Below are 18,946 nucleotides of genomic sequence, written 5' to 3'. Positions count from 1 at the left end.
CCTTTGGTGTTTTTCCTCAGACTTATTGGTTCAAAAAAAAAAAAAAAAAAAAAAAAACTACATGCCATACATGGTGGAATTTTCCCCGTAGAGACAGAAAAAAACAAGTTAGGCAGAGTGAGAGATTGGCAACGTAAAATGGCCGCTGGTGGCTTCGCTCCTCCTGACGTGTATTTATGACGTAAACGGAAAAGCTCTCACGGTTTTATAGGACAGGACAGAAGGGCACATTTCTTCAAGCATCTATCGGCAGCGGCGAAGCGGGAGCGGTCCTCAAGGTGAGATGAAATGACCTGAAACGCGCATAATTATAATTAGAATAAATCAATGTATTTTTCGACCGTACGCGGTCGCACCGCTTCCAGCCTACGCGCCATTAAGACCGTCTTGCAATGTCACGTAAACGACGTCTCGCCTCCCAAAAAAAACCCTAAATGAAAGAACCTCTGTCCGGCCATGTGCGTGCAGTCAGAATGAAACCAAATTCACTTTTACGTTATCTTAATTGTCGCAATTAATTGCCAAAGAATGGATGAGATTTTCAAGCTCCTGTTTAATTTTTATTCAATTTATTGCTCGGAAAACATTAATGCCTGATTTCTAACAAACATGCAAAGAAAAAAAGTTGACAATTTCTGACGCGCCTGTTGGATTATACTCGTCGCGTTCGACACATCGTGGATATTTGTTGAATTTCTCGCCCCTTTTAGATGTTTGTATTAATGTACTTCCGTGAAATAGTCTTAAGTTACACGTGCAAGGCCTCAATAATGAATGTTCCTCCAGCAGTACTTCGACATAAACGTTCGCTTAATGTCGTAAACTAACTTGTTCCTGTTTTGCTACTAAACGAATTTGTTTGGAAATGCTCAAATTGTGGTGAGCACGAGCTCAATGCCGACCAAAATTTCATTGCACACCTCTTCCTGGAAAGAGTTATGACTGCAAGGTGAAAATTAGCCTGCATCCTTGTGGGGCGGTCTGAGAAACCAGTTTTGATTCTATGCACTGATTCTATGTCTTCAGGTTGCTTTGTAACTAACAATTACGAAGCAGCACGTAAAAGGAAGTGTTTGGCAGTTAATAGTTTAGAACAAAAACACCCCTGCCGAGACGAGGCATGCGTGAGGGCAACTCGAGCTTTTTCCTTTTCACCTTGACGTCAAATGGCTGAGAATGAACCGACTGTACACATTTGTGTGCGGAACAATTTTGCTGAATGTGTCAAACTTAATTGCCAAAACATCTCTTTCAGAATCAAAATGGATCGAGTCAAGTCTACGTTTGACAGCATGGTGAGTATGCAACCCAAGTGAGCGTCTTTGAAAATAATGCTCTTTGTTGTTTTTTTCCAATTGCAAAATCAAAGAAATGAAAGCCAATCAAAGAAATGAATGGTTTGCATCAAAGTAGTACATGGAAATCACCACTTCAAAGTCAAAGCTTGCTCTCAAAGCCAGAAAGAAACTTTTTTTTGGCAGTCAGGCCCCAAACTTATCCGTCCTTCATCCCTCAGTTGAAAAGTGTCCGGTACAGCCGCTTCCCCACGCAGCGTGACGAGGAGACCAACCAGAACGTGATGTTCAAGCTGTCAGAGGACGACGACAATGCGGAGGACGGGCCGGCCGACGGCTCGCCAAGATTCCGGCGAGCACCTGACAGCGCCTTCAACGGCTGGCGCCTCTTTATCATCCTAGCGTTGAGCTTCCTGCTTGTCTTCGCTGTGGGTGGGTAGATTGGCGCGAGGGCGTGTTGTCTATTTGTTTTGTTTTATTAGACTATGTGAAAATAAGTGTGAGTTGGACATTTTGGCAGGCTGCTTGGTGGGTCACTTCACTGTGAAGAAGCTCGACGCGGAGTCCGCCAGCTGCCCAACGCAGTCGGTGCTGGCGGGAGTCGCGAAAGAGCAAGGGACAAGGGAAGGCGACGACAACGGTAGTGAGGACGTGCCGCAGGAAGAGGTCCCGATGAGCTGGAACGAAATCAGCCAGCTTCTCGACGACAAATTCACCCGCCCCGCTTTCGATGAGCGTTTCAAGTAAACTGCCAACTCACAAACGTCACAGGCGGCGGTTTGATGAAAATGAAACGCCGCGTGTGACAAAGACAAAGTTGCCGTTGTTTAAAGAACAAATGATGGAACGGAATCTCTCCTCAGGACCTTTGACGTGCCGTCCCGGACGGCGGGCAGCGAGGGCGATGTCAGTCTGGCCGCGGCTATCTCCGATGAATTTAAGGCGCTGGACCTGGAGACCTGGGCGGACGTCCACTACGTTCAGCTGCAGAAACCCGACAGGTGCGTCACCCGTACCCTCGCCTCGTTGGTCTCCCACGTGGTCTTGGGCTAATGAGCGCGTTTGTCCCAACAGCCAGCGCCCCAACACCGTCACTTTCGGCAGCGAGGTCTTCAAACCCACCGGTTATTTGGCCTACAGCGCCATCGGGAAGGTGGAGGTGAGCGGCGACAGCCATTCGCCGGTAATTAGCCAAGGACGGCAACGCTCAAGATGAGTTGGTGTTCCTCAGGGCAAGCTGGTGTACGCCACCTACGGCCGTCGTCAGGATATTGATGCCGTCCGGGCGGCCGGCGTGGAGGTCAATGGCAGCGTGTTGCTCTTCAGAGCGGGAGCAGGAAAGCTCACCTTTGCCGAGCAGGTAAAGGCCGACACTTTCAAAAGGCGAGAGATTATTAGTGAGACGCACTTTCCACTTATTTCTCTTTTGTGCCGATTGTTCAGGTTGCCAATGCCGAGGCCCAGGGAGCCTTGGCCGTCCTCATCTACCCCGACCCGGAAGATTTTGACAACATGGCCGACTTTGAACTCTACGGCCACGTAGGTGGCGCCGGCGTGCTGCTTTCACCAGGAAGCTCGCGCCTCACTTTGTGTCTGCTTTTGGCCTCCGTCAGGTGCACCTGGGTTCGGGCGACCCCTACACGCCGGGCTTCCCCTCCTTCAACCACACCCAGTTCCCGCCCACCCGCTCGTCGGCCCTCCCCAACATCCCGGCTCAGACCATCACCTTCCCCATGGCTACAACCCTCCTAAAGTAAGCCCGCCCCCCCCCGCTGGCCGCTTAGTCCGTATGCTGAACCTGTGCCTCTGCGCAGGTCGATTGGCGGCCCAAACAAAATGGGTGGCGTGGAGAAGATCAGCGTGGAGGTCAACAACGTGCTGGTCAACACCAAGGTCCACAACGTGTTTGCAGTCATCAAAGGATTCATCGATCCCGGTACGGTACAAGTAAATTGGCGCGTGGCCACTTTGTTGCCAGCTGGGTGCGGGCGCACGGAGTGAGTCCCGACTTGTGCGTTTGTGTGCCGCAGACCAGTACGTGGTCCTGGGGGCGCAAAGGGACGCGTGGGGTCCGGGCTATGCCGGAGCTACTGTCGGTTGCTCCGTTCTCATGGAGATGGCCAAGGCCTTCAAAGACTTGGTGGAAAGAGGTAAGACACAAGAACATCTCCATGCCTGATTGGATTTTTGGGAGTTGCTTTCTGCTCCACGTGGACACATTTTCTGATTTGCGTCACGTTTGGACGGCTTTGTCCAGACGGTGTCCGGCCCAGGAGGAGCGTGGTGTTTGCCAGCTGGGGCGCCGGAGAGTACGGGAGCGTCGGCGCCACAGAATTTTTAGAGGTGAGTGCTGCTTATGGTTTGGCCAAATCCACACTTTTCTTTTTTCAACCAAAAAAAATCTGTTTTCAGGGTTACCTGTCGTCCATCGACCGAAAGCTAGTCACCTACATCAGTTTGGATGGCGTAGTCACGGGTAGGTCCAAAGCGTGCACAATCAGCGACCCTCAACATTGTCTGTTAAGCACGTGTGCATGTGGTGTCGTCAGGTCGCGGCGGCTTTGTCGCCTCAGCAAGTCCAATGCTTCACAAATTGTTGGAGGACACCATCAAACAGGTAATGGGGCTCAATTGTTTTTTTGGTGCGCAGATTTTCCCCACAATTGACAAAGCTTTTTGCTCGCAGGTGAAGAGCCCGCTGGATCGGGGCACTGTGTACAATATGGTGGGACAGAAGAAATGGGAGGCCAACGTGTGAGTTGTGCCGCCGTGAGCCTGTGACATCATCGCGAGCGCTGTCATAAGAGTCCGTGCTCGTATTTGCAGACTGAGGCCTATGTCCGTGGACGACCCGGCCTACCCCTTCTTGGCCTTCGCTGGCGTTCCCTCCATCTCCTTCCACTTCATCACTCCCAATGTGAGTCTTCTGGGCCGCGTTTCCACTTTTTGCGTGATGTCTGTGGACCTGAGCAATTTTTTCTTCTTCCCGCCACAAGATGGAGACCTACCCTTACGACGGCACCTGCCTGGACAACGCGGACCACCTCAACTACAACACGGCCCAGAAGACTGGCGCAATAGCGGTGCTGGCTGCGCAGTTGGCCGGCCGCATGGCTCTCCGCCTGGTCCACGACCACATGCTCAGCTTGGACATGAGCGGGTACCGCACGGTCCTCCTCAAGGCCTATAGCACGCTCTACATGCATGTGCGCAACCTCGTCAAGGTGAGCCCCGGTGCCAGTTGGGAAGATCTCAAACTGCTTGGAAATGCTCGAAACAAGTCGCTTTGAATAGATTGGCTGACTCTTTAGAAGTTTGGAAACCCATGCAAGGGACCTCCTTGGTTCTGTGCCCGCATGATTTGAGCGTTTCTCGTCAAGCGTGCCGCATGTTTACAAAGGAGTCTTGTGCAGAGTGGTGAGCTGGAAGGCGTGGACCCCAAATGGCTGGGCGGCGGCTACGGATCCGTCACACGAGCGATGGCCAGCCTAAACCGCGTCATCGCTAACACCGACCCAAAAGAAGAACACGGCTGTCGGCGCGTCAACGAGAAGCTCATGAGTGTAAGATGTCCTTTTAATGGTGTAAGGTGACCAAAAACCAAGCTTCTTATCTCCGGCCCTCAGGTGGAACGCAACCTCCTCTCGCCGTATGTGTCCCCTGTGGAGAGCCCTTTCCGCCACCTCGTGCTAGGTAGAGGCAAGCACACCTTGGCGGCCCTGGCCGAGAACACGGATCCCAAGGACCTCCACATTCAGCTGGCCTTGGCCAGCTGGAACCTCAAGATGTGCGCCCATGCCGTGGTCAGCGACATCTGGGAAAACGACAATCAAGTTTAGAACGTGTGCACGTGCGCACCCCCAAAGTGTGAGTGAAAACGGCGGAAAGTGAAAAAGCATTTTTAGGCACTTAATTGGCTGTCAATCACAGCTCTGTCCCTTACAGCTATTATTTCTCTTTGACACTTCACATCAATTGAGGGCACTGCCGCTCCTCTTGTAAGAATGAAGGAAATGCTGTTACGGTGGGGGTGGGGGGCTCCTGGTCCCATCCTAATACTTGAAAACCTTGCATGCTACTGACAACCCCCCCACCTCCCTCGCCACATCTTAACCACCCAAACACTGAGAACCTTATTTAATTTTTTTTTTTATATGACGTTATCGGAAGCAGTGCCTTCCATAATTATGACGGTTATACTGTCTCATCTGACAGCAGTATCTGCTAAGCAAACTTAAAACGCAACTGTTGGCGCCGAAACGGAAGCAGCTAAAGCTTTCGAAAAAATAAATCCAATTAAGTGAAGCAGAAGAATATTAATCATGGCGTGCAAAAGCCTCCAAAAAAATAAAATAAAAGAAGCAAAGCGGACCAAAGTGCTCATTGAAGGCAATTGGCTACAAATTTTGGCTGTTGATGTCCACTTAAGGACCAGTTGGTGCAAGCGACCGGGGGCAGTGAGTCCCATAATTAATGAAACCCATTATCGGGGGCAGTGACTCCCATAATTAATGAAACCCATTATCGGGGGCAGCGTCTCCCATAATGACATCGAGTGATGGTAGTTTTTATCTACCAGTGCGTGTGTTTATTTTGTCTTTTGTTTTTTTACACTTGTATTTATCGGGAGCAGTGCCTCTCATATTTCACTCCAAGGGTGGAACAACTTATCGGGGACAGTGTTTCCCAGAGTTTTATACGTATTTATTATGATTTTTGCTTTGTGGTAGCTCCTTGGGGTTTGTTTTCTTCCTCACTGAATTTCCTTCTTTGTCGCTAGGGAGAAAAGTGTCTCATCTTCTATGCTTGCTGCAAAGATGCTTTTTTTTTCTTCTGTGTTAAAATTGGAAATCAAATGATTATTGTGGTGACAAATTAATGTCTAAGTCGGGTTTCTTTTCTGTGACGAGGCAATTTATGGCATCTCTGTTGAATATCAAATGTGCAGCGCTGAGGGGGTTATTTAAATGTTATTCAAAGAAATGTTATGCAAAATCAGAGCGCCCACTCCCTCATATATTTAGAACCTGTATTGGAGAATTTGCAAGATTTCAAACACCATGTGTCCTGAAAAGAAATGTAGTTGGTCCATACGAGCAAATTGAATTGCAGCTCATTAATCAACTTTGTTACACTTGAGGGAAAAAAACATCACGTCACCTTAAGGTAATTTGTTACATTTAGTGTGGGTACTGAATTGTCGGATTTGGGATTTCTGTCACTTTTGAAAAAATATTTCTGCTTTGATGTTTGGGCGAAGATCGGAATAAACTGCTAGCTATGAATCCAAGTTATATTTGTATTCGTATTTTTTCCCCATTAAAACTATAATTTATATTTTCACGTATTTCTATTTTTGCTCCATCGTTTTGCTACTTCCGGCATACTGTGCGACGCGGATGAATCTCAACGTGGTGCTCAGACTCTGAGCTTTGCGAAGGGCGACGAAGCACGACTCTTACCACGGCGGAAGAACGCGACAACGGTCCCGTTAAATCTCTACTCATTTGCCGATATACCAACACGTCCTGCTCGAGATAAGCCGTGCGAGAAGACAAACCACGGCGTCGAGTGGTCTTCAAGCCCACCTCCACTGGTCGGTGTGCTCCTTTTTCGTCTACGGATCAGCAAAATGGGGAAAATAATGATAAACGAAACGTGATCATCGCCATGTGGTAAGTTCCTATGTTCTAATTCAAAGCACGAAAATTATATAAATTTCATTCATACGTCTTTATTTTATTTTCCTGACTTAATTCCTTCAGTTTTTCTAGTTGCATTTGGAGGCTGGCGTCTCACCTGCAGCCACGCTGACCTGCTATGACTCCTATTCCAGTTTTGATCCAGTTCTAATGCATCAACAGCGCGTGTGCAAGGTAAAACCGGACTAACTTAATATGGGCTTTTCTACGGAACGCATGCACAAACATTTTTGTGGTACCCGACTTTAGAACCCTGGACTGGATTAAAAGATTAAACAATTAGCGATCGTCTACTGGGTAAACAGACGGGTCCCAACATCCCTGCAGTTTTAGAAAACGCTGGAAACTAGCTCGTAGTAATTATAATAATAATTACGCGTCGGTGTCACCACAGTAGTGTAAGTCTCTAAAAAAATAATTTCAGTTATCCTGTTTTGACTTCTTGTACTAATATTTCAAATGAATAAGAATCGCTAGATTCTGTAATATGCATTATGTAACTGCAATTTGAATATGTTTTTTTTTTTTAATAAATTAATTGATGAGCAACGTGCTTAATGTAGCCCGAGCTGCTATATTTGGAACGTTGGCCTGTTCCGAACCAAACGCGTTCATGCAGATGGGAGCCTGCGGCCAGTGGTTGCCATGGTAACCGTGGGAGTGAAGGGGGGGTGCTTAATGTGTGCATAGAAAGAGAGCTACTACATATAACACATTTAATCTCATCGTGTATAACATCCACTTGGCTGTGCCTCCCTTAAGTGCATGCGGGGAAGTATCCATCTCTCCGTCCGTTTGTCTGCACCTTTATTTGCTGCCTCCCCCTCTTCCTCCTCCTCCTCGATAGCTCGGCTGAATTATTTAGCAGGGTGGCCGAGAGGGAAGCGATGGAGGTGGCGGCGGGACGTCGTGACTCGGCAGCGGCGGCCAGCGTTTGGATAGGAGGACGCAGTGAGACAGAGGGAATGCCAATTTGTCTTTAGGTGGATGCCGGCATCTTGACACTAGAAGTCTTGTGGCAGATGGGGGACGGCTACATGTACCGGAGACTCCCCTACGCCAGGGGAGGAGAGGCGGCCGACGAGGAGGACTCGGAGGGGAGAGCCGGGATGCCGGAGAATGCCGGGAGACAAATGGTGAACGTGGGGGGAGGCTGCGCTACAATCACTTTTCATCGGTGGGGGGGGCTTTGTCCATTTGCTCCAAATGCAAACTGGCATTTCGTAGCTTGCAGTCAAGCTCCTTCGTCTTCCGGTAGCAAACACGAAGCTCTGTCTTAGCGAGTATTGGGATCTGACCCTAATTTTGTCAAATTAAATTCTGTCAGGATCTGAGAGCAATGTAAACAGACGCTGCAGTTTTAAATGGAACTCTGATGGGATCGGATCCAGATTCCACAGCAGTGTAAATGCAACTTGTGTGTTTTTGGTGCAGATGCAGGGAGAGGAGGGCACGGAGTGGCTTCTGGAGCTTCTGATGGACGTGCAGCTGCAGCAGTACTTCCTGCGCATTCGCGACGAACTCAACGTGACCCGGCTGTCGCACTTTGACTATGTCAAGAACGAAGACCTGGAGAAGATCGGCATGGGCCGACCCGGTCGGGTTCTCGACGCCCACCGGCTGCGTCCCGTGTGCGTGTTTTGATGGAGATCGTCTGTCTGCAGGTCAGAGGAGGCTGTGGGAGGCCGTCAAGAGGAGGCGAGCACTGTACAAACGCAAATCCTGGATGAGCAAGGTAAGGTGCAATCAGGTCAACATGACACGCTACAAGCTGGAATGTCAAATCCATTTCAGATATCACGTTCTCTCCTTTCCTTGCGCCCGCAGGTGTTTCCCGTCAAGCGTCCTGACGCCGAGCCACAGCCGGCCCCTTCGCTCGGGGCGACGGCATCCGGTGGCTCCTCGTCCGCTGCCGGGGAGTCGGCAGCCTCGCTCACCTGCCTGATCCGAGAGGCGGAGCTGCAGCTGTTAGAGCGTCTCGGCGACGGCACCTTTGGAGTGGTGCGCCGCGGCGAGTGGAGCGCCCCCGATGGTCGAGCGGTGAGACACAAAAACGTCATATGACTAAATGACATTTTGTATTTTTCAGCTCCGCTTACAACATACTTTGACAAACAACAACCCAAATCATTCGGCAATTTTAATTTGTGCTCCGGCAGCTCTCCGTGGCGGTGAAGTGTCTGAAGGCCGGCGTCCTGGAGTCAGACGGGCTGGACGACTTCATCAGAGAGGTGAACGCCATGCACTCCCTCAGCCACCAGAACCTCATCCGCCTCTACGGGATCGTCCTGACGCAGCCCATGAAGATGGTGAGCCACACAAGCGGGTACACATACGGGGGGCGGGGTAAATTTTGAGTGGTTCGGCTGTGGTCAGGTGACGGAGCTGGCTCCTTTGGGTTCCCTGTTGGACCGGTTGAGGAAGCGTCAGGGTCACATTCTTATCTCGTCGCTCTGCAACTACGCCGTGCAGGTAAACACACTCGGACGTGTTGCTCAACTTTTGGAGCCTTTTGTTCTTTCCGTCGTGGGCAGATTTAGTGGAAAACTTTTTGTTTTGTCATTCTTTACATTTATGAGTAAAATGTAATTGTGTTATTATAACAAAACAAAAGATCAGAATCAAGTAAATAGTTTTGTCTGGGATTTTATATTTTGGATTTATTTATTTTACAAGACTCACTTGTCCGGTTTTGGCTGCGGCGGTGCAGGTGGCGTGCGGCATGGCCTACCTGGAGCGGCGCCGCTTCCTCCACCGCGACCTGGCGGCCCGCAACGTGCTGCTGTCCACCAACGAGACGGTGAAGATCGGCGATTTTGGCCTGATGAGGGCGCTGCCGTCCCACTCCGACCACTACGTGATGGAGGAGGGCCACAAAGTCCCTTTCCCATGGTGCCTTTTGAAATATCTGCTGTCCTATGGCGCGGACATTAGCGAGCGTGCTAACTGCTCTTTTGCTAAATTGCTCAAAGACAACCCGAGCAAGCATTTCATAAAAATTGCCCCGCGTTGATTCATTGCAGGTGCGCTCCGGAGTCGTTGAAGACTCGCAGCTTCTCGCACGCGTCCGACACCTGGATGTTCGGGGTCACCCTGTGGGAGATGTTCACCCACGGGCAGGAGCCGTGGCCGGGCCTGAACGGGAGTCAGGTATTCTTCTCGTAGCAAGGAGTCTCAGCTGGGTGACAACTTGAACATGTCTGGCCTTGGCAGATCCTCCACAAGGTGGACGTGGAGGCGGAGCGGCTATGCAAGCCGGACGACTGTCCGCAGGACATCTACAACGTCATGCTGCAGTGCTGGAGTCCCAAACCCGAGGAGCGGCCCACCTTCGCCGCCCTCAGGGACTTCCTGATGGAGGTATCGCCGCAAGCTCCCGTGCCTTCAGGCTGGTTTTCCCGCAGCGCCAACGGAAACCTTTTGCTTGTTCAGAGCACGCCTGCCGAAATGAGGGCCCTGCAGGACTCTGCCGAGGACAACAAGCTCCACATTCAGATGAATGATGTCATCACCATAATCGAGGGAAGGTCAGTCAGCAGAGCTGCCCAGTTCAAGTTTTGGTTGTAACTCCGTGCGTTTGTCCTTCTAGGGCTGAGCACTACTGGTGGCGCGGTCAGAACCGGCGGACCCTGCGAGTGGGCCCGTTCCCTCGCCACGTGGTGACAGCGCTGACTGGCCTGTCGGCAGAAGACATCAGCAAACCGCTAAAGCACTCCTTCATCCACACGGGGCACGGAGACACCGACCCACACAGGAGCTGGGGCCACGCTGACCGCATCGACAGGTTCGTTGCACTTGGGGACAAGTCTCCCTTTTCTCCACTAGAGTGCAGCCTCGCACCATCAGCATCAGTTCAACCATTGCTTGTTGTTTACGGGACGGTTGGCACTTCGGTATTCACCCGATACATTTCTCTCTTCAGTCTCTATTTGGGGAACCCCATGAAGCCCCCCGACGTCCTCGGAATGGACCCCTGCATCTCGAGACCGACCAAACTCCCGAACCGGACCAAGAGTAACTTCAACGTGCATTTATTGTCAAAAAAAATTTCGCAAACCAATTGTCACATCTTGCCAAATTGACAGAGCAAGCCCCGCCTCGTCCTCCCCAGCCTGCTGTCCTGCTCAAGAGTAAGATTCCCTCTGCCTCCGTGCTAAGATGGCCGCCATGCGTGACTCTCCTTCTTCGTGTCTGGCAGAGCCTTTTTACGACTCAGTGATGGAGGACTACGACGACGACGAGCAAAGCGCCCGGCCCGGCTCCGAGAGGCGGAGTCTGTCGCTGGGCCTGAAGCTGCGCCGACCCGACTCCGGCGAGGTGTCGCTCATCGACTTCACCGACGACAGCTTCAGCTCCGCGACCACGCCCTCACCGCTCACTGAGACCTTGGACCAGGACACGCTTAAGGTACGCTTTTATCCAGTTGCCGCACATTTTGAGTTAAGCCAAAACTGTCAAACTGTATTTCTTGAACTAGCATCGTTTGTTGAATGGAATTACCAAAAACGATAGCTCTTACTTTAACGATGGCCGTGTACAAAAGCATTAGCAGCCCTTCCACCCGTGTGTCGGATTCTCCAAGTTTGTCATGACAGAAAATCAATCCGATTCTTGACCCGCCCACGCTTTAAGGCAAGTGGACATTTTTCTCCCCCCCGTCCTGGAAATCTCGTCAGGGGCCTTCTCCTCGGATGCACACAATGTGACAAGATGGCAGTCATTGATTGGCGTGACGTTGCTTCACGCTTTGATGCGCCACTTTGTCGCTTTCTCCTTGCTCCACTCTTACATCAGCAGCAAAAAACAGTATAACACGTATGTCCCTATGGGGTGGGACTGTCCATTTCGCTGGGGTGCTTGAATGTCCTTGACACTTGACTGAGGACTATTGGAGGCCCCGGAGAAAGTGCACAGTCGCCCATGATAAGGGACTAATGGATTTCTAGTGTATTCAATTTCCAGCACAGAAGACACGTCATCCCTGCTTTATGTACTCAATCACCTCACACCAAATACAGTTAAGCCTCACAATTCATGCGGTTTAGGGACCGAACCTCGATGCCAGGAACAAAAATGTTTGAAGACCACACACATGTATTTCAAAGTCAAAAGTAGCAGTTGACTGAAAGTGTCTATTTACATCTATGCTAATTTCGCTTAGCATGTCTATGGCGTTTCACATGATATGTTAGCATTAAGCTCGCAGAGGTACACTTTTCAAGTCAGGTTGAAATATATTCCAAGTTAAAATAATACAACGGTCTCTTAGGACACCCCGTCCATCCTGGACTGGCCCCTCCCGCAGCCGGCCTACGATGAGGTGGCACCAGATCTGCGAGATCAATCCGAGGACCAGGAGGTGCGCTCCATCAACAAGGTGGTGGTGGAGGAGCCCCCAGCCACTCCCGCCAGCGCCGTGGCGTTGGCCCGGAACGAGTCGCAGTCGGCCGACCTTTTCCAGGAACTCCAGCGAGAGGTGCCGCGGGCATTTATTTGACATTTAACCCCGGCCGTGACGACCATGTGTGCGCCTCAAACATTGTAGCTGTGCCAATGTCAATGTTTTGAAACCTTATCTGGAGTTATGCAATTTGGTACAGTGGAAAATCGAGATCAGAGAGCGTAAACTAATACAAGGCCTTGAAGCTTAAGACAGGAGGTGTCATGCTGTGCTCAGGTTTTTATTTTTGTGCTTGACCAAGGTGATGGTGAAGCTCCAGGTTCCCAGGACGACGGGCCGCTCGCTCCCCTCCTCGCCGCTCCCCCTGCCGTTGGCGCCTCAACGGCAGATCGGCCCGCCCCTACCTTCCGAGGAGCGGCCCATTCTCCCGCCCCGCAGCCCGGCATCCCTGCTTCGCCCCTCGGTGGGGGCGGCCCACCCACGTCGCAGCTCCATCTCGCTGGAATTGGAAAACACGCCCCCCCAGCTGCCGCCGCGGGAGCGAGCCCTCTCCCAACCGGGTTCTCGCTCGTCTTCGCCGCTCACCCTCCCACCGCCGCTGCCGTCCCAGTCGCCTGCGGCGCTTCCGCCGCCCCCGCTCTCAGTGTCCCCTCGCCGGGCCTCGGGCCTCCTTGGTCCCCTCCTGTCCTCTTCCTCGCCTCCTAGAGTAACGTCTTTGTACTCGTCTGGCTCCTCTTTGGACCCCCTGACTTCACGTGGAACTTCTGCTGCCATCGACGGCTCGCAGAGCTCCGCCCGTGCCCCGTTGCCGGAGCGACCGGCTCTACTGGAGAGGTAGGATGTGAAACGGGAGCGATGACAAAATGACTCAATTCACTAATTCTATCTTGACGTTAGTTGTTGAACTGAAAATGCATATGTGAGCCTTGCCCTAAAACATTATCCCAAAGTGAGTAAGTGAAAGGTTGGCTTGTCGGCACGACAAAAAAGGAACGCTGTTAAGTGAAAGATAGAATTATCAGGAGATGGGCAGAATGAGCCAAATGTCAGCAGTAATGATTTGACTTTTCGATCAGATACGGCGCTGCCAACATGGCTGCAGTCAAACCCATGATTCAGCATCCTGCCAGAGCCAAGCCCAACTCCTCCTACAACAACAACAACAACGGCCGACTGCCAGCTGACCCCGCACGACATGAGCTGAGCGTCGTGCAGGTGAGAAACCAACCGAGCGGTGGAATCTGTGCTTTTCTGATTGATTTGAAATGGATCCCCATTAGATCCAAGAAGCCGTCCACGGCGTCACACTGGACGAGTGTCACGCTGCCCTGCAAGCTCACCACGGGGAAGTCCGGCAAGCCATCAACCATTTGAAGGTGCTGCCTCATCCGTGGCACTTTTGTGTGATCAAAAGTATTGAGACACGCTTGAAATCTTTTGGCGAAGAACAATATAGCGAGGGAAGACGGAAGTTGTTGTCTTGCTCAAACAACCCCAAAACGCTTTTGAGGTATCCAAACGCATGATGTCATTTCTCATTGATTAAGGTGGAGCAGCTGTTTGGCGTTGGCCTGCGCTCCCGACGCGAGTGCGAGGCGCTCCTGCGGCGATGCATGTGGAACCTGGAAGAGGCCAGCTCGCTCATGCTGGACACGTACGGACCACACAGCAACAGGTCTTTGTTCAGATACTTTTAAAAACTGCTCACAGTCTCTCGCCCCCCTCCACCCCCGTTCCTCTTTCTGCATCATAGTTGATAATTTAATGATGTTTGGACTATTAAATTTTCCAGAAGACATTCACATAAAACTGGTGCTCTTCTGGGATCTATCGTAGGGCCGCTCGGTTTGGTGTCAAATCTTTGTTTGTCTGGCAGGAAGTGACAGCGGGAGATGACGACGATGCTTCACCCACTCAAGGACCAGCGAATGTTCATCTTGTACTGTTGCTAACTGCTTGCACCAACTGTCTCCGCATTATTCCATAGCGGGACTGCTTATTTATTTTCATTCACTTCAAATAACTCTTACAACGGTTGAAATAAAAGTAACGTGAAAGAATGGCGTCTGGCACAGCTATCGAGGAAGTCGTGCAGAAAGAAAGTGGCGAGACGGTCCAAATGACAGACTTGACTGACTTGATCAAGCAAATTGATCAAATCCCATGCTTGCAATTAGAAACTGAGAGGGAACAAAATGATGAGTCACTGCTGGCCGGCCAGCCTGTCCTCAACTTGACCTTCTGACGGTTGTGGCTATTTCCACTCCCGCTATCCTTCCATTGCGCAATTTTCTATTTGACTATTTTCAAAGTTTTGACGGCTGGCATACAAACAGCAAATTAACACCGTTATCCAAATAAAAGCAAATTACGTTAAGAGTTGGTGCTTTGCGGCATCTCCGACGACCTTTGAGTCAGTTGCCGCATTATGTCGGGCGGCATACTTTTCCGAAAGGGAAAGGCCCGGTCTTTTAATCAGCCTCGAATGTGCAGTCGGAGCAGCAGCAGCAGCCACTTAGGAGGTTTTTTTTTTTTTTTAATATCCCTAAAGATGACCTTGGACGGCGAACGTGCGTCTGCACATGCAGGCTTGGCGTATCACGTCGCGCAAAAGCCCGTCGGGGCACTTTGACTCAGCGGAAACCGACAAGAAGAGAGCGTTTATGTCTTTTCCTAGCTGTATTTGAGGTTTTCTGCTTCGTGAATGCAACTTGGATTTTTTTTCCCATCGCCTCTGCCCCACGCGCGTGACCTTGACTAACGTAAACAGCGCCTGTGAAGAAGTTGCGGATCCCTCCCGGCCTAAAAAAAAAAGCCGCTTGAAAGCCCCCTCCGTCCCATCCAAGTATCAGTACCCACACACATGAATATATTTGCACGTTTCTTTAGTGTAGCTTTCAGATTGTCAATCGTGCCGCCCTCCAATCCGAATTGATTCGTTCTCGTTTGTAATCATTTTCCTTCTCTCTTATTGATCGCATGTTGCTCAGCAGAAGGCTGTAATCACGAAGGTTTAGAGAACAAGTCGGCCAAGTGACTCATCCTTGAACCGGAGCGCGATCGAAGGTGTCGGAGATGTTCCTCTCCCTCGAGGAGGCCGGGAGGAACATCAAAAACAAAACGAGGTAGGCACCCGAGTGCCATGAACAACAAAAAAATGCAAATTGGGCCCCTCGGCGCATCACCCGCACTCTAATCGAATCTGTGAAAGTTGAACACACGCTGACTGTGATTGTTCTTGAGTGCGCGACTCCGCGGCGCGCGCACTGGGTGAGAAAAGCGCAGACTTGTGAGGGGAAGAAGAAGCGCACTAAAGGGGCGGAGCCACCACCACACTTGTCCTCTCGCTGAGCCGAGCCTCGACCCGCTCACCAGCTCGATCCTCTTGTCAGCCGTCGCAGCCCCATGCTACTTCCGTGCGTAAAAGGCGCACGGGACGGAGGCCGCCGGGCGCCTCATCGTTCTCGACCTCCTCTTCCTGGTCTTCCTTCTTCAGATGGCTTGAGTGAACTTGACTCGGGTCCGAACTCGGCGGTATGATCGACTGCGACGTGAGCCTGAGCTGCGCGCACTGCCCTGAGGGTGGAGGCGCCGCCGTTGCCGCCGCTGCCGCCGCCACGTTCAAGTACGAAGAGGTATCCGGCTCGCCGCCGTCGCTCAGCCCGACGGGTCACCTCGTGGTGGCCGTGTGCCTGGGCTCGATCGGCACGCTTGGCTTGGTGTGCAACTCGGTGGTGCTGGCCCTGTTCTTGCGCTACCGGGCTCTGCGCACGCCCATGAACTTGATGCTGGTCAGCATCTCGCTCAGTGACTTGCTGGTCAGCGTGCTCGGGACCCCCTTCAGCTTCGCCGCCAGCATCCACGGACGATGGCTCATCGGGCGCGCGGGTTGCGTGTGGTATGGCTTCATCAACGCCTGCTTGGGTGAGTCGAGGCGCCGCCAGTCAAGTTGCGTGTGTTTTGTGGACTGTGGCTTTGAGAGGGATGTCGAAGTCATGTTTACCTCGCGCCCGTTTTGGGAGGGGAGGGGACGAGTGGGTCTCCAGGACCGGCTCTCGCCTGGGCTCATTAGTGCTGATTGCATCTTTGTCACTCCAGACAATTGACAATTGAGCAATTAGCAACACAGGATTTGTTTTTCCAGTCGGGGTAGGGTTCAGGGTCGGCCGCTCTCCGCCGATCATGACGACCTTTGTCCCGCTTAGGCATCGTGTCGCTGGTCTCGCTGGCCGTTCTGTCGTACCAGCGCTACCGCACCATGACGGCGCCTAACGCGGCGGATGGGCGAGACTTCCGTCCGGCGCTGACCGGCATCTGCTTCTCCTGGTTCTACTCGGTGGCCTGGACACTGCCGCCCTTGCTGGGCTGGAGCCGCTACGGGCCCGAGGGTCCCGGCACCACCTGCTCGGTGGACTGGCGCTCGCGGACGGCCAACAACGTCTCCTACGTGGTATGCCTGTTCGCCTTCTGCCTGGCGCTGCCCTTCGGCGTCATCGTCTTCTCCTACGGCAAGCTGCTGCGTGCCATCACGCAGGTGAGCGAGCGACGAACGGCTTGTCCCCCCAAACGGTCCAAGTTTGCCTCTGTCTCATCAGACCCCGACTGCTTGCAGATCTTCTTTTGCGGGGCCTTCTTTGGAAGAGGCTTTTTCTTGCGGGACTTAGAATGATGCTGAAAACGCAAAGACGCTTGTTTGCTGACCAATCTTGCGTAAGCCAACTCGACCTTGATCATTGACCTCGCTCTGCTTAGCGAGACGTGCTAACTTCTAAGCCTTTGTTGGCCCGACAAAAATTTCAATGCGAGGAATGTGTCTTTTGGTGGAAGCGGATTAGACGCTCTACTTTGATCCCTTGCAGCTGGCAAATAGTCAAAATATGGACGGTACGCGAGTCGTTTCTTCATTTTTGTCCATTTTCTAAAAACAAGTAGGAAACAAACTCGCAAGTCCTTAAGAACATTTGAAGGCAAACTTTTTGTGACTCTTGTTGCAGGCACGCAGCACCAGCTCTGTGGCAACACGGCGGCGGGAGCGGCGGGTGCTGGTCATGGTGGTCACCATGGTGCTCTGCTTCCTCCTCTGCTGGCTACCCTACGGCGTGGTGGCCCTGATGGCCACCTTCGGGCCTGGGGAGCCCCCCGGCCCGGAGGCCAGTATCATGCCGTCGCTGCTGGCCAAGTCCTCGGCAGTCGTCAACCCCTTCATCTACATCTTCATGAACAAGCAGGTAGGCTTGACGGCAACCTCCATCATTCAAAACAGGAGACGTTTATCCACGGTTTGCTCTCATATTCTAAAAACATGCTCAGTAGGCTAATAATGTGTGCCCGGATGGAGGGTTGAAGTTTTTGAGATGCGCTTAAACTCCATGCCTGTCCTCAGTGTGTGCATGTGTGTAGTTCCACCGCTGTTTCAGAGCCTTCTTCAGATGCTCGGCCGTGGAAGGAGGCTCCACCTTCTCCATGGTGACCAAGACGCTACGCAGCGTCCAGCCGGACCTGCGCGACCGCCACGTGAGCACCGCCGCGCCGTCGTCTGCTCACACCACGCCGCCATCCGTCCGCCGGTCTTCCGAGGCGGACGACCGGCCGCCGAGTCTCTCTGACCGTCCTCGACCCAGACTCGCTCTGGTGGCTCATTACAGACAGTGACTGATGTCTCTTGACTAGAGAGGTCCCGGAGGTGCTTGAACACAAACGGCCCCTAACCCACAAAGAGGTCACGGATGAGCAAATAAAAACAGTAATGGCTTGAAAATGAAAACAGGCTCCAGCGCTGAGTGGGGAAAGGCCCACAACAGAGTGATGTTTATTTTGTTTGTTTTGCTGAGCAGGTTGCTTTGTTTATTTGATATTTGCTACATAAAAAGAATGTACATATTTAAATTACAATTTAGTAGTTGTGTTCTTTATTAAAAATAGCTAACATGTTTATTTTATTTTTGTAATATTGCATCTATATTTTTTACATGGTTTAAACATGTGACATGATTAAAAACATTGTTTGCACATTCATGTTAATGGTTGGATAAAATAAAGCATGTTTTTATTTAGATTCAAGTTCGATTCATGTCATGAATCGAATCAGGATTAAAAGCATTGTTTGCACATTCATGTTTGTAATGGTTGGTGTTTTCATTTCGATTAAATTTTCATCATTTTGGCTAATGTTGACATCAAGATGAGCCATTTTTGCGTTGATGTCATTTACCTCCATGCGGGGGTGTCAAACTCATTTTTTTTCACGGGCCGCATAGCTTCTTTCGGAGGGCCATTATAACTGTCAACCCAAATAAATGTATAAGCACCTCATATTATAAACAGTAAAAGCTACAAAACAAACTGACAAATAACTCGTTTTCAAATCAAATGAGTAAAAACTGGTTAAATATATTTTTTTAAATATATATTAAAAGTGAGGACAACTTGCAATTCTAGTAATGACACGAATTTGATGCACGATTTGTCTTTGTGGGCCACATAAAATGATGTGGCGGGCCGTATCTCGCCCCCGGGCCATGAGTTTTACACCCGTGCTTTAGACCTTC

At 51.2% G+C, this 18,946-nt stretch overlaps 3 protein-coding genes across 11 annotated transcripts; all 3 read left to right on the top strand.

The window, feature by feature from the left end:
* Positions 1–167: 167 nt before the first annotated feature.
* tfr1b (transferrin receptor 1b) lies at positions 168–6,585 on the top strand. Its single transcript, XM_088363735.1, has 19 exons — positions 168–278; positions 1,256–1,295; positions 1,517–1,727; positions 1,816–2,038; positions 2,159–2,296; positions 2,370–2,454; positions 2,527–2,655; positions 2,739–2,834; positions 2,909–3,048; positions 3,110–3,231; positions 3,326–3,445; positions 3,553–3,638; positions 3,708–3,771; positions 3,845–3,912; positions 3,982–4,049; positions 4,122–4,212; positions 4,292–4,519; positions 4,709–4,858; positions 4,922–6,585. The coding sequence occupies exons 2-19, from the start codon at positions 1,263–1,265 to the stop codon at positions 5,132–5,134; spliced, it is 2,265 nt and encodes a 754-aa protein (XP_088219861.1). The 5' UTR covers positions 168–278; positions 1,256–1,262; the 3' UTR covers positions 5,135–6,585.
* Positions 6,586–6,722: 137 nt separating this feature from the next.
* Positions 6,723–14,458, top strand: tnk2a (tyrosine kinase, non-receptor, 2a). 9 transcript variants are annotated; one of them, XM_088363731.1, is made up of 23 exons: positions 6,723–6,970; positions 7,061–7,171; positions 7,866–7,948; positions 8,020–8,133; positions 8,432–8,594; positions 8,662–8,732; positions 8,825–9,037; positions 9,157–9,306; positions 9,374–9,469; positions 9,708–9,889; positions 10,021–10,147; positions 10,211–10,357; positions 10,430–10,524; positions 10,587–10,781; positions 10,920–11,011; positions 11,083–11,127; positions 11,196–11,404; positions 12,267–12,473; positions 12,700–13,232; positions 13,475–13,613; positions 13,679–13,774; positions 13,946–14,073; positions 14,275–14,458. In XM_088363731.1, exons 4-23 carry the CDS (start codon positions 8,020–8,022, stop codon positions 14,279–14,281), a joined length of 3,009 nt encoding a protein of 1,002 aa, XP_088219857.1. In that variant the 5' UTR covers positions 6,723–6,970; positions 7,061–7,171; positions 7,866–7,948; the 3' UTR covers positions 14,282–14,458. The 9 variants fall into 9 exon arrangements, with proteins under 9 accessions (XP_088219857.1, XP_088219856.1, XP_088219855.1 ...); XM_088363730.1 differs by having other exon boundaries at positions 7,866–7,960; XM_088363729.1 differs by having other exon boundaries at positions 7,863–7,948.
* A 295-nt stretch (positions 14,459–14,753) lies between these two features.
* On the top strand, positions 14,754–18,510 carry tmtopsb (teleost multiple tissue opsin b). The gene is made up of 4 exons (XM_088363745.1): positions 14,754–16,322; positions 16,604–16,932; positions 17,393–17,626; positions 17,799–18,510. The coding sequence occupies exons 1-4, from the start codon at positions 15,935–15,937 to the stop codon at positions 18,048–18,050; spliced, it is 1,203 nt and encodes a 400-aa protein (XP_088219871.1). The 5' UTR covers positions 14,754–15,934; the 3' UTR covers positions 18,051–18,510.
* Positions 18,511–18,946: the final 436 nt, after the last annotated feature.

The sequence above is a fragment of the Syngnathus floridae genome, chromosome 20 (assembly GCF_059516105.1).
Source record: "Syngnathus floridae isolate MCC-2025c chromosome 20, RoL_Sflo_1.0, whole genome shotgun sequence".
Classification (NCBI taxonomy): domain Eukaryota; kingdom Metazoa; phylum Chordata; class Actinopteri; order Syngnathiformes; family Syngnathidae; genus Syngnathus; species Syngnathus floridae.
This window is presented reverse-complemented; position numbering and strand designations above follow the sequence as displayed.

Excerpts from the sequence above, each read along its gene's own strand:
- tnk2a (XM_088363727.1), top strand. The coding sequence starts at position 7,148 with ATGCATCAACAGCGCGTGTGCAAG. Across the intron at positions 9,307-9,373 it reads TGACGCAGCCCATGAAGATG|GTGACGGAGCTGGCTCCTTT; the intron begins GTGAGCCACACA and ends GGCTGTGGTCAG. Across the intron at positions 9,470-9,707 it reads TCTGCAACTACGCCGTGCAG|GTGGCGTGCGGCATGGCCTA; the intron begins GTAAACACACTC and ends GCGGCGGTGCAG.
- tfr1b (XM_088363735.1), top strand. The coding sequence starts at position 1,263 with ATGGATCGAGTCAAGTCTACGTTTGACAGCATG. Across the intron at positions 2,455-2,526 it reads GCGCCATCGGGAAGGTGGAG|GGCAAGCTGGTGTACGCCAC; the intron begins GTGAGCGGCGAC and ends GGTGTTCCTCAG. Across the intron at positions 2,656-2,738 it reads AGCTCACCTTTGCCGAGCAG|GTTGCCAATGCCGAGGCCCA; the intron begins GTAAAGGCCGAC and ends CCGATTGTTCAG.
- tmtopsb (XM_088363745.1), top strand. The coding sequence starts at position 15,935 with ATGATCGACTGCGACGTGAGCCTGAGCTGCGCGCACTGCCCTGAGGGT. Across the intron at positions 16,323-16,603 it reads CTTCATCAACGCCTGCTTGG|GCATCGTGTCGCTGGTCTCG; the intron begins GTGAGTCGAGGC and ends TGTCCCGCTTAG. Across the intron at positions 16,933-17,392 it reads TGCTGCGTGCCATCACGCAG|GCACGCAGCACCAGCTCTGT; the intron begins GTGAGCGAGCGA and ends CTCTTGTTGCAG.